The following is a 22,144-nucleotide window of genomic DNA, read 5'->3' as shown; positions in this document are numbered from 1 at the left end:
TCAAATCTATTCTCTCTTTTATTCCTATGGTCATCACCAAAGCCCATACCATTCCAGTAAACTTTTTTTATTGTAGATAATATATCTAACATAAATTTGCCATTTTAGCCACTATAAAGTGCACAATTCATTGGAATTTAGTATATTCACAGTGTTGTACAACCATCATCATTCTGTAGTTTCAGAATATTTATATTATTCCAAAAGGAAACCATATACCTATTAAGCAATCATTCTCCATTATTCCCTCCTCTAACCCCTAGCAATCACTAATCTGCTTTCTGTCTCTATGGATTTGCCTTTTCTGGGCATTTCATATAAATAGAATCATACCACATGTTGTCTTCTGTGTCTGTCTGCGTAATATTTTTGAGGTTCATCCATGTTATAAGAATGTATTGACACTTAATTCCTTTTTATGACTGAATAATATTACATTGTATTCATACACCACATTTTGACTATCAATTTTTTTTCAGTTGATGAACATTTGGATTGTGTTGACGTTTTGGCTATCGTGAAGAGCGCTGCTATGACCATTCATGTTCAAGATTATGTTTGTACCACTGTTTTCAGTTCTTCTGGGTACAATGGCTGTACCATTTTGTATTCCCACTAGCAATGTATCAGAACTTCATTTTCTCCATATCGTTGCCAACACTTATTTTCCATTTTTTTTATTATAACTATCCTGGTCGATGTAAAGTGGTATCTCAATATAGTTTTAACTTGCGCTATCCTAATGACTAATGATGTTAAGCATGTTTTCATGTGCCTGTGGGCTCTTCATATATCTTCTTTGGGGAAATGCCTATTCATTTCTTTTGCAAATCTTTTGACTAAGTACTTTTTCTTTTCGTTGTCTTAACAGCCTCTTAAGCTGGACTTCCTCTACTCTTTGTACCTCTAACTTTTGTTTTTTAACTCAGCTGTTGGAATGAGTTTTTCTTATATAATGTTCTTCTACACCAAACTGTCAATAGCTCTCCACAGCTCTACAGATAACTCTGGCATTCATGGCCTCCACAGTATTTTCTCAGCCTCCTTTACCAGCTTTGACTCTTTTTTTTTCCCTGATGTACATTTATTTTTCTTTTATATATAAATATATATTATATATATAAATATAAATAAATATATAAATGTATATTTATTTATACATTTATTTTTATGTACATTTATTTTTCTTTTATATATAAAAATATATAAAATATATATATTTATATCTTTATAGTATAAATATATATATAATATATAAAATATATATTATAAATATATATAGAAGAAAAAATTATATATATATAATTACACTTCAAGTTCTGGGGTACATGTGCAGAACATGCAGGTTTGTTACATAGTTATACACATGCCATGGTGGTTTGCTGCACCCATCAATCTGACACCTATATTAGGTATTTCTCCTAATATTATTCCTCCCCTAGCTCCCCCACCTACCGACAGGCCCTGCTGTGTGATGTTTCCCTATGTCCATGTGTTTTCATTGTTCAACTCCCACTTATGAGTGAGAACATGCAGTACTTGGTTTTCTGTTCTTGTGATAGTTTGCTTAGAATGATGGTTTCCAGCTTCATCCATCTCCCTGCAAAGGACATGGACTCATCCTTTTTTATGGCTGCATAGTATTCCATGGTGTATATGTGCCACATTTTCTTTATCCAATCTATCATTGATGGGCATTTGGAATGGTTCCAAGTATTTGCTATTGTGAATAGTGCTGCAATAAACATATGTGTTCATGTGTCTTTATAGCAGCATGATTTATAATCCTTTGGGTATATACCCAGTAATGGGATGGCTGAGTCAAATGGTATTTCTAGTTCTAGATCCTTGATGAGTCACCACACTGTCTTCCACAATGGTTGAACTAATTTACACTCCCATTAACAGTGTAAAAGCGTTCGTATTTCTCCACATCCTTTCCAACATCTGTTTCCTTTTTTTTTTTTTTTTTTTTTTTTTGAGACAGTGTCTCCCTCTGCCACCAGACTGGAGTGCAGTGGCGCGATCTCAGCTCACTGCAACCTCCTCCTCCCAGGTTCAAGTGATTCCCCTGCCTCAGCCTCCAAAGTGACTGGGACCACAGGCACGCACCAGAACACCTGGCTAATTTTTTATATTTTAGTAGAGATGGGGTTTCACCATGTTGGCCAGGATGGTCTCGATCTCCTGACCTCATGATCCCCCTGCCTCGGCCTCCCAAAGTGCTGAGATTACAGGCATGAGTCACTGTGCCCAGCCTGTTTCCTGACTTTTTAATGATCGCCATTCTAACCGGGGTGAGTTGGTATCTCATTGTGATTTTGATTTGCATTTCTCTAATGACCGGTGATGATGAGCATTTTTTCATATGTCTGTTGGCTGCATAAATATCTTTTTCTGAGAAGCTTCTGCTCATATCCTTTGCCCACTTTTTGATACGGTTTTTTTTCTTGTAAATTTGTTTAAGTTCTTTGTAGATTCTGAACATTCGCCCTTTGGTCAGAGGGATAGATTGCAAAAATTTTCTCCCATTCTGTTGGTTGCCTGTTCACTCTGATGATAGTTCCTTTTGCTGTGAAGAAGCTCTTTAGTTTAATTAGATCCCACTTGCCAATTTTGGTTTTTGTTGCCATTGCTTTTGGTGTTTTAGACATGAAGTCTTTGCCTATGCCTATGTCCTGAATGGTATTGCCCAGGTTTTCTTCTAGGATTTTTATGGTCCTAAGTCTCTGTTTAAGTCTTTGATCCATCTTGAGTTGATTTTTGTATAAGGTGTAAGGAAGGGGTCCAGTTTCAGTTTTCTGTGTATAGCTAGCCAGTTTTCCCAACACCAATGATTAAATAGGTAATCCTTTCCCCATTTGCTTGTTTGTGTCAGGTTTGTAAAAAATAAGATGGTTGGAGATGTGTGGTGGTATTTCTGAGGCCTCTGTTCTGTTCCATTGGTCTGTATATCTGTTTTGGTACCAGTACCATGCTGTTTTGGTTACTATAGCCTTGTGTTATAGTTTGAAGTCAGGTAGCATGATGCCTCCAGCTTTGTTCTTCTTGCCTAGGATTGTCTTGGCTATGCGGGCTCTTTTTTGGTTCCATATGAAGTTTAAAGTAGTTTTTTCCAATTCTATGAAGAAAGTCAGTGGTAGCTTAATGTGGATCTCATTGAATCTATAAATTACTTTGGGCACTATGGCCATTTTCACGATGTTTATTCTTCCTATCCATAAGCATGGAATGATTTTCCACTGGTTTGTGTCCTCTCTTATTTCCTGGAGCAGTGATTTGTAGTTCTCTTTGAAGAGGTCCTTCACATCCCTTGTAAGTTGTATTCCTATATATTTTATTCTCTTAGTAGCAGTTGTGAATGGGAGTTCACTCCTGATTTGGCTTTCTGTTTGTTATTGGTGTATAGGAATGCTTGTGATTTTTGCACATTGATTTTGTATCCTGAGACTTTACTGAAGTTGCTTATCAGCCTAAGGGAACTTTTGGCTGAGACAATGGAGTTTTCTAAGTATACAATCATGTCATGTGCAGAGACAATTTGACTTCCTCTCTTCCTATTTGAATACCCTTTATTTCTTTCTCTTGCCTGATTGCCCTGACCAGAACTTCCAATACCATGTTGAATAGGAGTGGTGAGAGAGGGCATCCTTGTCTTGTGCCAGTTTTCAAAGGGAATGCTTCCCGTTTTTGCCCATTCAATATGATATTAGCTGTGGGTTTGTCAAAAATAGCTCTTATTTTGAGATACATTCCATCAATACCCAATTTACTGAGAGTTTTTAGCACGAAGGGGTGTTGAATTTTTTTGAAGGCCTTTTCGGCATCTATTGAGATAATCGTGGTTTTTATCATTGGTTTTGTTTATGTGATGGATTACATTTATTGATTTGCATATAGGGATGAAGCCAACCTGATCGTAGTGGATAAGCTTTTTAATGTGCTGCTGGATTTGGTTTGCCAGTATTTTATTGAGGATTTTTGCATTGATGTTCATCAGAGATATTGGCCTGAAATTTTCTTTTTTTGTTATGTTTCTGCCAGGTTTTGGTATCAGGATGATGCTGGCCTCATGCAATGAGTTAGGGAAGTTTCCCTCTTTGTCTATTGTTTGGAATAGTTTCAGAAGGAATGGTACCAGCAAAAATATGGAACGCTTCATGAATTAGCATGTCATCCTTGCACAGGGGCCATGCTAATCTTCTATGTATCATTCCAATTTTAGTATATGTGCTGCCGAAATCAGCACACCACCTTTGTCTCTTACTGTTTCTACACACATTACTTAAGCTCAACCCACCTAAAAACATAATTTCTGTTTTATTAATACCCCAGTGTTTTCACTAATGTTCTTGCCTCTACCAAAATTATTCTTAACAACTTTTCCCACTTGTCAAAATTTTTACCCATCTTGGTTAACATTTCCCTATCTGCAATATTATTTCATCTAGAAATAATATCTCCTTCTACTTCCCATTTCTAGATTATTCTGAAGCAAACTCAAGATGTCACATCACTTTACCTTACATATTTCAGTATCTCTAAAAGATAAAAGTACTATTTAAAAAGAACCACAATACTATTACCAGGCATAAATAATAATTATTTAATATCATCAACTATGTCATTCAAGTTTCCCACAGTCTGGATTTTGCTGATTATATCCCTGTGGTGTCAATGAACATGCTCTTCTATCCCCTGTATTTCCCACAAATTAATGGTTAGAACTAGAGGCTAAATCAGATCCTGGCTTGCTTGTGTCTTGGATAACTACCTCCTAAGTGCTGTTATATACTTTCATTAGAGGGACATAGCTGGTCTATCTCTTTTGAGAATGTTATCAGTCATTGATGTTCATTACTAGGTCTCTTCATGAGGGGTTGAAAAAAAGGTAGTATTGGAATTTTATCATTCTTTCTTCATTTACAAACTATACCACCAACATGTGATGTTACTATAAGACATATAATATTGTGTGTATGTATGTATACTTTTAGAAAGAGAAATTTCCCTTCATCAACAATTTGGTTACTCAGAGATACAGTACATACAGAGAAAGCAGAAGAAATGTTTGGTTCTATTTACCAATTTTCAAAGTAACAAGTTGGTTTGCTGGCATACTGTAAGTTGACCAATAATTTTTATTTTAATATATTATGAACTCATGTATTTAAACATATTTGATGTTTTAAACCATTGCAGTTATTCTCTTTATTGATGCTTAAATTGTATCATCTTTAACAGTGAGAACCAATTGGAGTTGGCTCTTGGATCTTTTTGAGTTGTTTTTCATAGCTGCCTTGTTTTCCAGTATGACAAAATGTTCCACGGTCATATTGTACATTTCCTGCCCCATATGTGAAATCTCCCATTTCTTCAATGATTTTTAGTTCCTTTTAATAGTAAATGGGAGTGTAGAGATCACATTCTGGGCATTACTGGATAGGTAATTGTTTCTGGGCCTTTTCAGTAAACAAAGCTAGATTTTGTTATTGTTTTGTAGCTTTTTTAAGATAAAGTACTTTATGAGTTCATACAGCTACTTCCAATTCAAGCCCAGAATTTACTTAACTTCACCAATCTTATATATATACTGCCTTCATGGATTTTTTTCTGATCACCTCAGCCAGAAATGATCACTCTTCCTTTGAACCACATCACCCACTTCAACACTTTTATAGTAATCAACATATTAACCTTTAATTTATTGTCATTTCTATATATGTCTGATTTTCTCTACCAAATGGTAAGGAATTTGAGGATAGAATCCATCCTTTGTTACTCTTTGTTAAATAAAAATGAAATTCCTAAAGTGCTGATATATTTCCTGACACACAAATACCACTTTCTCTTTGTATTCCTTTAAAAATGGAACCGTATTATACATGTACTAAAAATTATATAAATGAGAGTTAAATGAATAAATACAAATTGGATTTATGTTAAACTTTTCAGATATAGTGTACTAGAAACTCCAATTTTAGTGGCAATTAATTTAAAGATATTAAGGTTGTTGGAAATAATTTTTATTTAACAGATATAAAAACTTCTTAACATTTACAAATTGTACAAAGATTGGTAGCTTAGATATTTTTTAAAAAATGCTATACTAAGAGAAAACACTAAAGACCACGACAATATTCCACATTATAGGTTGAGAGAATGTGACTATGAAGAAAGTATTCTAATCAACTAAAAAAAAATATTGAAACCACTTTTGATTGAAGTAAAATGAATAATGCTAGATTTAAAGACAGTGTGAAGTCACACTTTGGTCTGTAACCATGTTTATTACATAAACTTATTTAAAATGTCATTTAAATGAACCATTTCAAGGTATAATAAAAAAAAGAGGTAGCAAATGAAAATTAAAGCATTTATTTTGGTAGTTCTTCAATAATGATGCGAGAAACTGAATTCCATCCAGTAGAAGCATCTCCTTTTGGGTAATCTGAACAAGTACCAACCCAGATAGCAACATCTACTAATCCAGCACCAATTCCTTCACAAAGTCCTTCCACTGCAAGACAAAGATGAAAGTTACATCTTTCTTTTGAACAAAGAGCAAAATCCTTTAGTTACATTTTATAACTTTAGAAAGCTAGTTTGTAATTCTGTTTAATGTAATGCTACTTAAACATTCTAATACTTGATAAGGTTTTCATAATAAAGTCCTCTTTTTCTAAATTGATACATAAATATTTTTAAAAGATGTATACATACCCATTCTATGATACAAGTTTAACAGTCAGTGTTCTTATAGGTTTCAATCTTAAAACCAGAATTTGCATAGTTACAGAGATAACTTAAAACAGCAATTTATTTGAGTAAACGAAGAAGGGCTATATATACTTTCAAAAGCCAAGACTTTCATTTGATATGCAAGTCTTTTTTAAAAAAGAAAACGCTTTCCAACACTTATCTGCTGATAAGTGATGCTAGACAAGTAGACGAAATAACTTTTTTTTTTTTGAGATGGAGTCTCACTCTGTTGCCCAGGCTGGAGTGCACTGGTGCAATCTCAGCGAACTGCAACCTCCGCCCCCCAGGTTCGAGCAATTCTCCTGTCTCGGCCTCCTGAGTAGCTGGGACTACAGGCACGTGCCTCCACAACTGGCTAATTTTTTGTATTTTTAGTAGAGATGAGGTTTCACCGTGTTAGCTAGGATGGTCTTGATCTCCTGATCTCATGATCTGCCCACTTCGGCCTCCCAAAGTGCTGGGATTACAGGCGTGAGCCACTGTGCCCACCAGAAGAAATAACTTTTATAACATTAAAAGAAATTCTACATAATCATTACACCAGTCCTTCAATCTAGGAATCCCATTTTACACAGAATTTCCTCATAGTGAAAAAACATAAACCCAAAAAAAGAAGAAAAAAAAACAAACCTGCTTTTCCTCTGTGTTTTTATGCATTATAATTATGCACCTTTTCACATGTCCTCTGGACTTTCAACTACTAACAATACAAGTTGCATTCCATCTTACCAAAGTCTTCTCTTAAATTAAAAAAAAAATCCCTTAGTGACCATTTTAGCAGGCAAAAAGACATGGTACCTTTGATGTATGTGTAAAGCTGGAGAAGAAACTGTAGGTTGGCAGATTCTTTAAGAAAATGAATCCTGGTTTTCTGTCCTTGTGATAGTTTGCTCACTCATAGGTGGGAATTGAACAATGAGAACACTTGGACACAGGGCAGGGAACATCACACCCCGGGCCTGTTGTGGGGTTGGGGGCAGGGGGAGGGATAGCATTAGGAGAAATACCTAATGTAAATGATGAGTTAATGGGTGCAGCAAACCAACATGGCACATGTAGACCTATGTAACAAACCTGCATGTTGTGCACATGTACCCTAGAACTTAAAGTATAATAATAATTAAAAAAAAGAAAGAAAATGAATCCTGATATATAAGCACTATAGTGGATGACTTCATGTGACTGGTTAGGCTTCCTATTTGATTGAGGTTAGTGCATTCCTGCTGAGACCAAGGGATGTAGGTCTGAAGCAATCTGCTTACCTAAACTATCACAGGAGTAAATCCAAGGCAAGTCTCTCAGAATCCAGGGACCTGTCTCTGGTTCAGGCCTCTTCCCAAGTTGGGGGAACTAAATAGTAGGCCCACAATCCCATTTAATCTGGTACTCTTAGTACCATGACAAGTGGAAATGCCTAGAAATGCTCATGTTTTCCCAAGGTCTTGACAGCCATGGCCTAGAAACTTGTTCACTTCTCCCTATGGCCTAAGGACATCAGACAAGCTTGGGTCTTGCATCAGCCTCATCTAAGGAGAGTCAAATGGTCACTTCATGGTCTTTAGCAGATGAAATAATGTTGAATGAATATTTTTGCTGTGATAATGTAGTATGATAGCTTGTTAAGTGAAAACGTACTAACACATACCTTAAAGATAACAGAATAGAATGTAAGTTGCTTATATCAACTACTGTCTAAACATATCACTTCCTAATCAAATTTTATTTTTAATATCTAGATTCTTATTTTAAAGACTGTTTCTTAGATGGGAAGCATGTATCTAAGGACTTAGTGAAGAAGGTTTTTAATCTGATTACAAAGAGAACTGGAAGCCAAGAGAACAGGGAGTCAGCTTCTGCTCTCCTGAACACTGATTCTACTTTCCTGTGTAAGATGCTGTATTTCCCTGGGTTTCTCAATATGCAAAGAGAGGGGGTTAAAAATCTCTTCTTTATATTTTAAGGATATTGTGAGGATCTGAGGGAAAATGTGGAGGGCATGCCCTTGATTGCTTAGGAATAAATTGGTTTTGGGGTTCAGTATCTGACTTGGAGCCCCAAATAATGCTGAAATGTTATTTCTGAGGGAAGGGAAGAGTGAGATTATCTCCTCCCTCCCCTCAACCATTTTTAAGTATAAGATTAGTGAAAAATCTCTCCAAGAAATTAAGGGAATGATGCTAACCATATGTACAGTTTCTTATTTTTCTTCTATGAAAAGGCATATGAATATAACAGTATGTACACTTTCTGATGCTACTAGGCTGTGCTGTTATGGTGTGCCATTCACCACAACTCAAGAAACCAAAATGGCCGACAACCAAATATTGATAGTAGTGTCTCTAGAGGATGAGATTAATAGTTTTTGTTTTGTTCTGTTTTTTGTTTTTTTAACTCTTCTACTTCTGGTATTTTTCTAAACTTTCTTTAATGAATCTTAAAATAGAACAAACAGGCTGGGCATGGTGGCTTATGCCTATAATCACAGCATTTTGGGAAGCTGAGCAGCAGGATCACTTGAGTTCGAGTGTTCAAAGTTGCAGTGAGCTATGATCCTGCCACTGTACTCCAGTCTGAGCAACAGAGTAAGACCCTGTCTCTAAAATAAATAAATAAATAAACAAACAAATACATAAGTACATAAAACAACCCAATGATATTTTTCTGACAGTTTAAGTGACCACTGAATGTCTTTTTTCTCATACTAGGTGGAAACAGAGAATACAGAAACAGTATAAAAATTTTCTCTTTTACAAATTCGGCAGACAGTATCCACCCTTTTAAAGGATAAGGCAGAAAAATCAGTTAGTCTGGCCAGTGGTTCTCAATTTTGGCTGAACTTTAGAATAACCAGGAGATTTTTTTTTTTTTTTTTTTTTTTTTTTTTTTTTGAGACTGGGACTCACTGTCATCACTCAGGATGGAGTGCAGTGGGGCAGCCTCAGCTCACTGCAACCTCCGCCTCCTGGGCTGAAGCCATCTCCCACCTCAGCCTCCTTAGCAGTTGGGACTAATTTTTTTTTTTTTTTTTTTTTTGTAGAGATGGGGTTTCACTATGTTGCCCAGGTTTGTCTCAAACTGTTAGGCTCAAGTGATTGCCCGCATCAGCCTCCGAAAGTGCTGGGATTACAGGTGTGAGCCACCATGCCCGGCCAACCAAGAAATATTTAGAAAGTCCCATTGCCAAGTCTGCACCCAGACCTATTAAATCTAACTCTCTGGAAGGGCGGGATAGGCATTTCTTTTTAAAGTTTCCACAGTTCCTAAAGTGAGCCCAACATGCAGCCAAAGTTGAAAGATCACTACTCTATAGCATTACTGGCTATTTTTCCATGTCATTTAACTTATTGATTTTCAAGCCTGGGGCACATCAGAATCACCAGGGGATCTCAAAAGAAAACATTCATACAGCCAACAGACACATGAAAAAATGCTCATCATCACTGGCCATCAGAGAAATGCAAATCAAAACCACAATGAGATACCATCTCACACCAGTCAGAATGGCAATCATTAAAAAGTCAGGAAACAACAGGTGCTGGAGAGGATGTGGAGAAATAGGAACACTTTTACACTGTTGGTGGGATTGTAAACTAGTTCAACCATTGTGGAAAACAGTATGGCGATTCCTCAAGGATCTAGAACTAGAAATGCCATATGACCCAGCCATCCCATTACTGGGTATATACCCAAAGGATTATAAATCATGCTGCTATAAAGACACATGCACACGTATGTTCACTGAGGCACTATTCACAATAGCAAAGACTTGGAATCAACCCAAATGTCCGTCAGTGATGGACTGGATTAAGAAAACGTGGCACATATACACCATGGAATACTATGCAGCCATAAAAAGGATGAGTTCGTGTCCTTTGTAGGGACATGGATGCAGCTGGAAACCATCATTCTCAGCAAACTATCGCAAGAACAGAAAACCAAACACCGCATGTTCTCACTTGTAGGTGGGAACTGAACAATGAGATCACTTGGACACAGGAAGGGGAACATCACACACCAGGGCCTATTGTGGGGAGTGGGGAGGGGGAGGGATAGCATTAGGAGATATACCTAATGTAAATGACGAGTTAATGGGTGCAGCACACCAACATGGCACATGTATACATATGTAACAAACCTGCGCATTGTGCACGTGTACCCTAGAACTTAAAGTATAATATTAAAAAACAAACAAACAAACAAAACACAGAAGCTATGGTCTTACGGCTAGAAATTCTGAGTCAGTTCATCAGAGATAAGGCCCAGGCATCTATATATTTTTAAAAGATCGAGAGGTAATGCAGAAGTACAACCCAGGGTGAAGAACCATGCATTGAAAACTTGTAGAGGTACCTTTACAGTAGGCTAGTGAACCAACATGATAGTGGGACTCAAAACTAATCTTACTTAGATCTGAGGCACATCTTACAATGTCACAATTTTACATACCAGAAGAAGTGCGATGAATATTAATTGTTGAATTCATTTCAGGGCTTCCTTGGTCCAAATAAATGATAGCTTCAATGGGAAGAGGTCCTGAACATTCAGCTCCATTGAATGTGAAATACCAACGCTGACAGCATGCATTTCTGCATTTTAGCCGAAGTGAGCCACTGAACAAAACTCTTAGAGCACTGTTTGAACGCATCTTTGTAAATGTACACTCCTGTCACAAACATGGAAATGGGATTTAATTAACATTTTCTATTCTAATTAAAAAGAGCTTTTGAGATTGGTGAATTTTACTTAACTATCCTTTTCCCTAAAATGTATTTAAAAAGTTTAACTCGGCCGGGCGCGGTGGCTCATACCTGTAAACCCAGCACTTTGGGAGGCCGAGGGGGACAGATTACTTGAGGCCAGGGGTCCGAGACAAGCCTGGCCAACATGGCGAAACCCATCTCTACTAAAAATACAAAAAATTAGTTGGGTGTGGTGCGGCGCATGCCTGTAATCCCAGTTACTCAGGAGGCTGAGATGTGAGAATCACTTGAACCTGGGAAGTGGAGGTTGCAGTAAGTCGAAATTGTGCCACTGCACTTTAGCTTGGGCAAGAGAGTAAGACTGTCTCAAAAAAATTAAAAAAAAAAAAAAAAAAGCTTAACTTTTATAGAGGGAGAGAGATTTTCTGCAAGCTAGATAAGAGATTTTGATATAGAAACTCTAAGAAAATCAAATTGCAGCTTTCTTAGAACTTTTCACCCCATTGAGGGTATCTTTCAGATTTACCAAAAAAGGCTAGCCTTTAGTACTTTTGATAAACTCAATTTATACATTTCCTCTTTTTTTGCATTCAAAAAATACTTACTGAGCCCCAGCTATGTGCTAGATGGTACAGATAGAGCAGTTAACAAACCAGAATCCCTACCCTCATGGAACTTACATTCTAGACTAGTGCTGTCCATTCGTATTCACTCTTGATCTGTTTCTTTTCAAGCAACAGCAAACAGTATGAGGGAGTAAAGGATCGGCAGAGTTTTTAGTCTTTATCTATATGACACAATGATAAGGCCCAGGTTTCTTGTTTGCTTATTTTCTCATTGGTCGTTGCAAATTTGACTGTCTATTGGCTCATGGACCTATTATCATTTACTTGTAGAAGGTTCCCATACCCATCCTGACCATTGCTAAAAGGAACTTGAAAATATATTAATAATTCAGAACCCACAAGGATAGCTTTTAGAAAGAACTTGGTAACTTTTGATGAACAACTATAAATAACCAGTCTATCAATGTCAGATGTTTAAATAACTAGGCAATATTTTAACAAAATGCTTTCTAGAAACACACATGAACACAGAAAAGGTCAGAGTCATCATAACTATGGAAGCTACATAGAAATTCTATCACAAAACAATTAAATCAAGACAGTCTCAAACTCATAGATAATACAGCAGAAAAAGCTGAGATAAGGAACAGGGATTATACAGAGTGCATCTTAAAATCTTAGAGTTTTATGAAATGAAAATTTCTTGTAATTGCTCGATGGTAGCAGCAAAATCATGAAGTAATATGCTGTGAATATGGAACCATGTACAGAGTTGGTCAACAAGAGAAAAGAGGCTTATAAATAGCATCAACTTCTTCAACTCTCTTCCGTGCCAGTGGACTTGCCAATTACTTTTGAAGCAAACAATAATCAAAGTGACTGAAACATTAGTCAAAATACATTACCAGACAGGCTATTTTGAGTAATTCCCCACCTCTCAGCCTTAATGTTGCAGAATAACTTAAAATAATCGCTGTAGTACCTCACATCTAACCCATTTCACTTCTCTTAGGCTTAGCAGTTTTAAGCTGGGCATGCTACCTGAATAAAGACAAACACCAATGGACTTCTGCTTCCAGATCAATGTGGTAATTTCTTGGAAATTGTTTCCCACCTTTATGTCTGAAGCCAGGGCAAAATTTCTTAGGCTAAATTTAAATTTACTTTAGGATAAGACTGGAAAGTTGCTTACTGTCCAACACAGACACATATGCTCTCTTTTGTTTGCATTTTTAAAAAGTATTTTAGATACTATGGTTAAAATCATATGCATTTGTCTTAGAAATATCTGTATGAAATTAATTCTGAAATGTTATAAAGTTTTTCATTAGTTTTAGATTAAAAGTCACATGCTACATACTTCTCTTCTTTAAGTCTTTTTAGTTAAAAAATAATAATAAAATGTCACCTAAAAAATAATAAAATGTCACCTAAAAATTAACACTAAAATATGAAAACCCTTAAATTTTGCTTCAATTTTAAAATAATTCAAACTTTACTTACCGCAATTTTCCCAAGATCTATGCCATAATTCAGTGAACTCCATGAACACTGCTTGTAGTTGGGTGTCCAGGACTCCTCAAAGCTTTCCCTCAAACATTCCCCCTTTTCTCCTTTGAATCCATCCCGACCTGGAATCCCAGGGGTACCCGGAATGCCATTGGCTCCAGGGCTCCCATCTCGACCAGGCACTCCTGCTGGCCCTTGTAAGCACATTCCATTATACTATAATGAGGAAGAAAAGGCAAAGAAAACTCTCACTACTTGAGTCAAAGACTCAGTATGATTAGAATTGCATTTATTTTGAGCACTTGGAGTCAAGAATCCCTTCATATCACATGCCCATGTTCTAGATGAGTTATTATAGAGAATTCATTTTCAAATTATTTCTAAAATATTGTAATTTCTTTCATATTTTTTAGTGCACAAACTTTACACACACAGGTACACACACACATATCAGAGGAGGACAAAATTATTTCATTTACCTGCTCCCTTCTACTGCTTATTATAAGCAAATACAATTTTAAATAGCTGTATTACAAGTTGGAAATAATTTGATATTCTGCTTTTTTCTTCTAACTCTGTATCTTGCAAAGAGACCTGGACTTTTACAGTTTTATGCAAACATTGCACTATTTTTGGATACATAGTTTATTTCTACTTTTTTCTTATGAATATTATTTTTATCCATATAGCCTTTTTCTTCTTTTGAATTATTTCCCTAAGATAAATTCCTAGGGAACATAATTATAAAATAAAATCTTAAGAGTCCATAATTATCTTGTACTGGCAGTATCTCCAACTTGGATACGAAAATCCCTGCTTCTGTTTTTTTTTCTTTTTTTTTTTTTTGAGACGGAGTCTTGCTCTGTCGCCTAGGCTGGAGTGCAGTGGCGCTATCTCGGCTCACTGCAAGCTCCACCTCCTGGGTTCACGCCATTCTCCTGCCTCAGCCTCCCAAGTAGCTGGGACTGCAGGCGGCCGCCACCACGCCTGGCTAATTCTTTTTTGTATTTTTTTTTTAGTAGAGACGGGGTTTCACCGTGTTAGCCAGGATGGTCTCGATCTCCTGACCTCGTGATCCGCCCGCCTCGGCTTCCCGAAGTGCTGGGATTACAGGCGTGAGCCACCGCGCCCAGCCGCTTCTCCCTGTTTTTAAGTGGGGGGAGCAGTGCTTAACATTTCTGGCCTCTCATCCCACCCCTCCTCCCCAAAGAGAAGCAGTAAGTGCCTTAGTTTCAGGTGACCATTAGTTCCCAATAGGGGACTATTCACAATCTGTCAGTCTGTCTGTAAGGACTAGAATTCTGTATGTTAGTTTTGGGGAAGGATATCTTGTAGCATCTAATGCATGAATTCTAGAGCCAGTTTCTTTGGATTTTATCCCGGCGCCACCTTACATTAGCTCTGTGAGACAGGGCAAGTTACTCAACATTTTGGTGCCTGTTTCCTTATCTGTAAAATGTGGATGATAATAAAGAGTCTTACTTTATAGGGTTTGTATGAGATTTAAGTGAATAATATATAAAATCTGCTTAGAACAATGCCTGGAACACAGTAAACACTGCGTGTGTCAGTCATTATTATTTCTATGATTCCCCCAAGACCAGTGCAAGGCAGCGACTTTGCCCTGGGTGGACCTTTCAGGGTCTAGACCTGGGGAAGAGAGCATTAGCAAACCCACCAGCCTAGCACACATAAGCCATACATGCCAATGCTGTATGATCAGTGGTAAAGGTGATATCTTGTGCTCCACCTGTCTAATTCCTGTGTCTACACCTGAATTGGTTCAGCTAGGAACAAAGGTGCCATTATTAGACACTCCAAAACCCAAGGCAATCCATTTAAATTTTTACTCTAACATTTCCTCTAATTGTGTTAGTTGCCTAGTATTATCATTCTGTATAACTATACTTTCCAATGAAAACAAAAACCAAAGTTTCTTAGATATTAAAGTAACTTCAAAGCTTATCTTTTGACAACAGTATCTGGGATTGGATGATAAAATCCAATAGTTATCTGGGAAAAATCCGATATAATTAGACTGATGTTTGCTAATCAATTTGCTTCTCCATCGCCAGTTTGAGTTTTGGTTTGATAAATGATTTCTTTAGTCTTTGACATTGCCATTTTCCTGACTGTCAGAAGAAAAAGACACTACTACTCATTTACTGTCAGAGAAATAGTTAAAAAAAAAAAAAGAAAAAAAAGAAAAAGCATTTAACAATTACAAAAGTATTCAAAGACACACAAAATAAAGTATTTTAAAAGTGCAAAATATTTCAAAAGTTTGGTGTTTTAGACTTTATTTTTATTTTAGTAATTTAATTCACTTTCACAAGCAGATATATACAATGTTTAGACATACATTTCAAATGGGAATAAGACTGCTTCTGATATTCTTTGATTTTTTTCACCATTATTCCCCTCAGGGCAAGATGCTACACGACTAAATTTTATTTTCTTATATATCAGTGGATCTCAACTGGCGACAATTTTGTCCTCCAGGGGTCACTTGGCTATGTCTAGAGACATTTTTGGTTGTCACAACTTGGCAGGGGGGATTGCTACTGGCATCTAGTCTGTACAAATGAGGGATGCTGCCAAATATGCTACAATGCACAGGACACTCCCCACAAGAATTATCTGGCCCAACATGTCCATCGTGCCATATTGAGAATATTTATTCACCTTTTCATCTAAAAGATACATTTCAGAGACTATATAACTTTACTTGACTCGATTCCACAGGTGTTACATCAGTCTTCTACTTTAAAATGCTAACCCAACACATGCTTACTACTCTCAGTAAATGTCTGAGAATGAAAAAAAAAATGTTGAAGGGAAGCGCACTTATATACGCCCCTGTTTCTTTCGTTGGCCACCAGGGGGCAGACCTTGGTGGAAGCTTGAAAGGAAAGCTTTGATAGATCCTATACAAAGAAGTTGCTTTATAGAATCTGTTGAAACCTTAATGACTGTGGACTTTTTCTGTCAGCAAAACCAAATTCAACCTACAGGATGCACCTGAGCCTGACTGCAAAATGTTTTCCAAGTCTGGCTAGAGTTGTGGGAAACCACAGGTACTGTAAATCCTTGAAGGGGGAAAAATAGCAAGCTTCACCGGAAAAATGGGCATTTTGTGTATCATAACTATAAATTCATAAAATGCAAACTACACATGAACCACACTCATTTGGTACAGTTTTAATAATTTGGACACTTAAAATAGAACTGTTGCCTGAACACATAGTTCCCTTTTGTGGAGCAAAATTACACAGCCTGTCACCAAAAAGTGCTGTAGTGAAATGGGGGGAATTTTTTTTTCCAGCACTTTTGAATCCAACATAGAACTAGCTGCCAGGGAACTTGGTATATTAGCTCAGTTTAAAATGGCAGCTTAACAAATTCAAAACTTTCTTTTAATTAAAAAAAAAAAAAAAATGCCCCAACTTACGTCTTGCAATGCCTGTAAGTCATGTTTGTCTTTAAGTGAGACTGAAGTTTATGATATGCCAAGGACTATGGTAGCTGTGAAAGGCTCCCTCGTATCACAGGGCAGAGAACCTCTCCGCCCTCCACTGGGTTTGTTGATTTTCAGAGGGAAGGATTTTAAACAAACATACCTTCCCACAGATGAGCCCCTGGAAAGCACCACGGCCGTTCATTTCCAGTTTCCTGGAAACTGTTTTCTCCCCTAGCTTGACTGTGATGCTCCTACCGGGCGGCCACATCCGAAGACCCAGGGTGTGTGTAAGGACTGACTGCCCATTTGGTTTAAACAGAAGACGCAAAACAGGTCCTTAGGGGGTTAGCGCCGGGCCCCTTCATTTCCCCTTCCGGCCTTAAACCCTCTGAACCATTCCTAGTCCCAGCTGTGGTTGTCCAACAAAGTAAATTGCAGCCCATACTCCCTAGGAAGATGACCCAACGTGACTCAGTCTTCAAGTTACAAAGAGTTGGACGGATGCTTTGTGGGGGTTGTTATTCTCTCTCGCAGGCAGACGTGGCCACCAGCCCCAACAAAGGACACGTTGCACCGCCCTGGCCCAGGTCCAGGTCCATGGGATCAGCGAGGCCAGGGTTTTTCCCAGGTCCACTTCGGACCTACCCAAGCTCCTCATCCTACTCTCACTGCCGCCCTATCCCTCCCACCCTTCCCAAGGTCTCCCTGGGGCCAGAAATTATTGGGAGACTCCCTGTACTTCAGGGAGTCCCACTGGGCCCATATCGCATGCCCGCTCCACGATGGCCTCCCATTTTGGTCTCGCCTCTGAGTTCCAAGACTCACTACACGCATAACCAAGGTCCTTCTTTACCTGTAAATAAAAAGCATGATACCCAGGCGCAGCAAGACACACGACACGTAGCTGTACAGACAGACACCCCCAACACCCGGACTGACGCCCTGCCCCTGCGGCGCGCGGCCAGGTCCCCTCCACCAGAGCGGCGGTCCGGCTCGGCTCCCCCGGACTCACCAGGTCCACCACCTCCCTCTGCCGGAGCTGCGCCTTTTGCTTCCCCTTGGGGATCTCAGAGGCGCTCGACGGCGCGGGCAGCTGCAGCAGCAGGAGCAGCAGGAGGCCTCGGAGCCGCTGCGGGGAGGCGGCGGGGCCCTGGGGTCGCATGGCTCCCGGCTGCCCGGCAGCGCGGAGCTGGAAGCAGAGGAGGAGACCGAGTCGCTGAACGTGGTCAGTTTCTGGCCCCGCCGCGCTCGGAGGCCGCCGCAGGCTGCATCAATGCGCCTTTCACCCGCGCGCTCTCTCTCTCCCTCAATACCTCCCGCCCCCGCGACACCCGGAGCTTCCATCCCGTAATAGGCCCCGAGCCCCCACCCCGAGCCGGGCGTGGGGCGGACCGAGAGCCGGGCCCGCCCCCTCCTACTGCAGTCTCACTGCCTGCCAGGACCCCCGCGGGGCTGCGCAGACCCCAGTGGAGAGCCCGCCTGCAGGGTCGGGGCGGGATGGCAGTGGTCAGGAGCCGCAGGTCGGGGATTCCAGCAGGGAAGACAGCGCCGCCTAAATGAACATTGTAGAGACACGTGGCTTAACCTGGGTCCAGGAGCCACCTTCAAGGGTCGTCAATCTATGGCATGGGTCGACAAGCCTTTTTGTTTGTTTTTTGACGATGACATTTTTGGAGGCTGGAAGGTGGAGGCGGGGCGGGGGCTGGAAGGAACCATAGGTTTCATCAGGTTTTCCAAGAGTCCCATGATCCAAATGATATGTAAACGCTGTTTTCAAAAGTGCTGACACACTAAGCTCTTGGCACAGTGCAAAACCTTGCACGCGTACTCTGTCCTCTCAGCAATCCTGGCGGGTTGGGAGGGTTAATGCCTCCTGGGCTACTCTCATAAACGAATGAGGAAACTGAGGCTCGGGGAAGTTAATCAACATCCAGTGGAAATGGCAGGAGTTCACTTTTGAGTACTCTTTGCCTCTGATGGATATTATCTTTTTGTAACCCCCCCTGTCCTCCTTTGGTCTGTCCATTCTAGTAGAAAGCATTCTCAGGGCCCAGGCTACCCACCAGGTAGGGCCCGGTTGGAGCAGGAGATCCTTTATATATAACTGGCTGGAATCAGGCATAACAGAAGTCTTGCCACACCCATAACGACACGAGGTTGTGACGGATGGCAATACTGTGAAGTCAAATTCAGCTCAGCAGGGGTCTCCTTATAGACCCGTACAGGTTTTCAGGCGTTGGTGAGTCCAGCTGATGCATATTAAAGAGAGGAGGCAGTCTAGCAGGGAAGCAGGTCAGGGCGGTTCTGAGAATGCCCACTCCTCGGCTGGTAGCTAACTACAGGTAAATCTCACTTGTTTTTCTAGAAGCAACAAAACTCCAAATGAACTGTAAAGCCAGGGCTGGTTATATAATTTGCCCTGCCTGGTGCAAAATGAAAATGCAGGGGCTTTTGTTAAAAAATTATTCAGAATTGCAAAATGGTGTCAACAGAGCAATAAATCGTGTGTGGAGTCCTTCTAATTGCCTGGCCCTGTGTGATGGCACAGGTCAAATGCCCATGAAACTGGCCTTGTATGGGGTTGTAATCGTAGTCTCTGATAAAACAGACTTTAAACCAACAAAGATCAAAAAAGACAAAGAAGGACATTATATAATAATAAAGGGATCAATGCAATAAGAAGAGCTAACTATCCTAAATATATATGCACCCAATACAGGAGCACCCAGGTTCATAAAGCAAGTTCTTAGAGACCTATGAAGAGACTTAGACTCACACACAATAATATTGGGAGACGTTAACACCACACTGTCAATATTAGACAGATCAACGAGACAGAAAATTAGCAAGGATATTCAGACTTGAACTCAGCTCTGGACTAAGCAGATGTAATAGACGTTGACAGAACTCTCCACCTCAAATCAACAGAATATACATTCTTCTCAGCACCACATCGCACTTATTCTAAAACTGACCACATAATTGGAAGTAAAACACTCCTCAGCAAATGCAAAAGAATGAAAATCACAACAAACAGCCTCTCAGACCACAGTGCAATCAAATTAGACCTCAGGATTAAGAAACTCACTCAAAAACACACAACTACATGGAAACTGAACAACCTGCTCCTTAATGACTACTGGGTAAATAACGAAATTAAGGCAGAAATAAATAAATTCTTTGAAACCAATGAGAACAAATATACAACATACCAGAATCTCTGGGACACAGCTAAAGCAGTGTTTAGAGGGAAATTTATAGCCCACAGGAGAAAGTGGGAAAGATCTAAAATTGACACCCTAACATCACAATTAAAAGAACTAGAGAAGCAAGAGCAAACACATTCAAAAGCTAGCAGAAGACAAGATATAACTAAGATTAGAGCAGAACTGAAGGAGATAGAGACATGAAAAACTCTTCAAAAAAATCAACGAACCCAGGAGCTGGTTTTTTGAAAAGATTAATAAAAAGATAGGCCACTAGTCAGACTAATAAAGAAGAAAAAAGGAAAGAATCAAATAGATACAATAAAAAAATGATAAAGGGGGTATCACCACTGATCCCACAGAAATATAAACTACCATCAGAGAATACTATAAACACCTCTACACAAATAAACTAGAAAATCTAGAAAAAATAGATAAATTCTTGGACACATACACCCTTCCAAGACTAAACCAGGAAGAAATCGAATCCCTGACTAGACCAATAAAAAGTTCTGAAATTGAGGCAGTAATTAATAGCCTATCAACCAAAAAAAGCCCAGGACCAGAGGGATTCACATCCAAATTTTACCAGAAGTACAAAGAGGAGCTGCTACCGTTCCTTCTGAAACTATTCCAAACAATAGAAAAAGAGGGATTCCTCCCCAACTCATTTTATGAGGCCAGCATCATTCTGATACCAAAACCAAAACAAAAAAAAAGAAAAAGAAAATTTCAAGCTGATACCCCTGATGAACATCAGTGTGAAAATCCTCAATAAAATACTGGCAAACTGAATCCAGCAGCACATCAACAAACTTATTCACCACGATCAAGTCGGCTTCATCCCTGTGATGTAAAGCTGGTTCAACATATGCAAATCAATCAACGTAATCCATCACATAAACAGAACCAAAAACAAAAACTACATGATTATCTCAATAGATGCAGAAAAGGCCTTTGACAGAATTCAACAGCCCTTCATGCTAAAAAATCTCAATAAACTAGGTATTGATGGAAAGTATCTCAAAATAATAAGAGTTATTTATGACAAACCCATAGCCAATATCATATTGAACGGGCAAAAATGGGAAACATTCCCTTTGACAACCTGCACAAGACAAGGATGCCCCCTCTCACCACTCCTATTCAACATAGTATTGGAAGTTCTGGCCAGGGCAATCAGGCAAGAGAAAGAAATAAAGGGTATTCATATAGGAAGAGAGGAAGTCAAATTGTCTCTGTTTGCACATGACATGATTGTATATTTAGAAAACCCCATTTTCTCTGCCTAAAATCTCCTTAAGTTGATAAGCAACTTTAGCAAGTCTCAGGAAACAAAATCAATGTGCAAAAATCACAAACAGTCCTATACTCCAGTAACAGAGAGCCAAATCATGAGTGAACTCCCATTCACAATTGCTACAAAGAGAATAAAATACCTAGGAATCCAACTTACACGGGATGTGAAGGACCTCTTTAAGGAGAACTACAAACCACTGCTCAAGGAAATAAGAGAGGACACAAATAAATGGAAAAACCTTCCATGCTCATGGATAGGAATAATCAATATTGTGAAAATGGCCATACTGCTCAAACTAATTTATAGATTCAATGCTATTCCCATCAAGCTACCATTGACTTTCTTCACAGAATTAGAAAAAAACTACTTTAAACTTCATATGGAACCAAAAAGAAGCCCGTATATAGCCAAGACAATCCTGGGCAAAAAGAACAAAGCTGGAGGCATCACACTACCTGACTTCAAACTATGCTACAAGGCTACAGTAACCAAAACAGCATGGTACTGGTACCAAAACAGAGATATAGACCAATGGAACAGAACAGAGGCCTCAGAAGTAATACCACACATCTCCAACCATCTTATCTTTGACAAACACGACACAAACAAGCAATGGGGAAAGGATTACCTATTTAATAAAT

General features: G+C 38.9%; 1 protein-coding gene and 1 non-coding gene across 2 annotated transcripts; both read right to left on the bottom strand.

Moving 5' to 3' along the window:
* Nucleotides 1–4,142: 4,142 nt before the first annotated feature.
* Nucleotides 4,143–4,249, bottom strand: LOC119625002 (U6 spliceosomal RNA). Its single transcript, XR_005241152.1, has one exon. It is a non-coding gene; the product is annotated as a U6 spliceosomal RNA (small nuclear RNA).
* A 2,010-nt stretch (nucleotides 4,250–6,259) lies between these two features.
* CTHRC1 (collagen triple helix repeat containing 1) lies at nucleotides 6,260–18,319 on the bottom strand. The gene is made up of 4 exons (XM_008001272.3): nucleotides 18,010–18,319; nucleotides 13,532–13,753; nucleotides 11,209–11,425; nucleotides 6,260–6,520 (listed from the first exon to the last, which is right to left on the bottom strand). Exons 1-4 carry the CDS (start codon nucleotides 18,157–18,159, stop codon nucleotides 6,378–6,380), a joined length of 732 nt encoding a protein of 243 aa, XP_007999463.1. The 5' UTR covers nucleotides 18,160–18,319; the 3' UTR covers nucleotides 6,260–6,377.
* Between the last annotated feature and the right edge of the window lie 3,825 nt (nucleotides 18,320–22,144).

Source organism: Chlorocebus sabaeus, chromosome 8 (genome assembly GCF_047675955.1).
Source record: "Chlorocebus sabaeus isolate Y175 chromosome 8, mChlSab1.0.hap1, whole genome shotgun sequence".
Lineage (NCBI taxonomy): Eukaryota > Metazoa > Chordata > Mammalia > Primates > Cercopithecidae > Chlorocebus > Chlorocebus sabaeus.
This window is presented reverse-complemented; position numbering and strand designations above follow the sequence as displayed.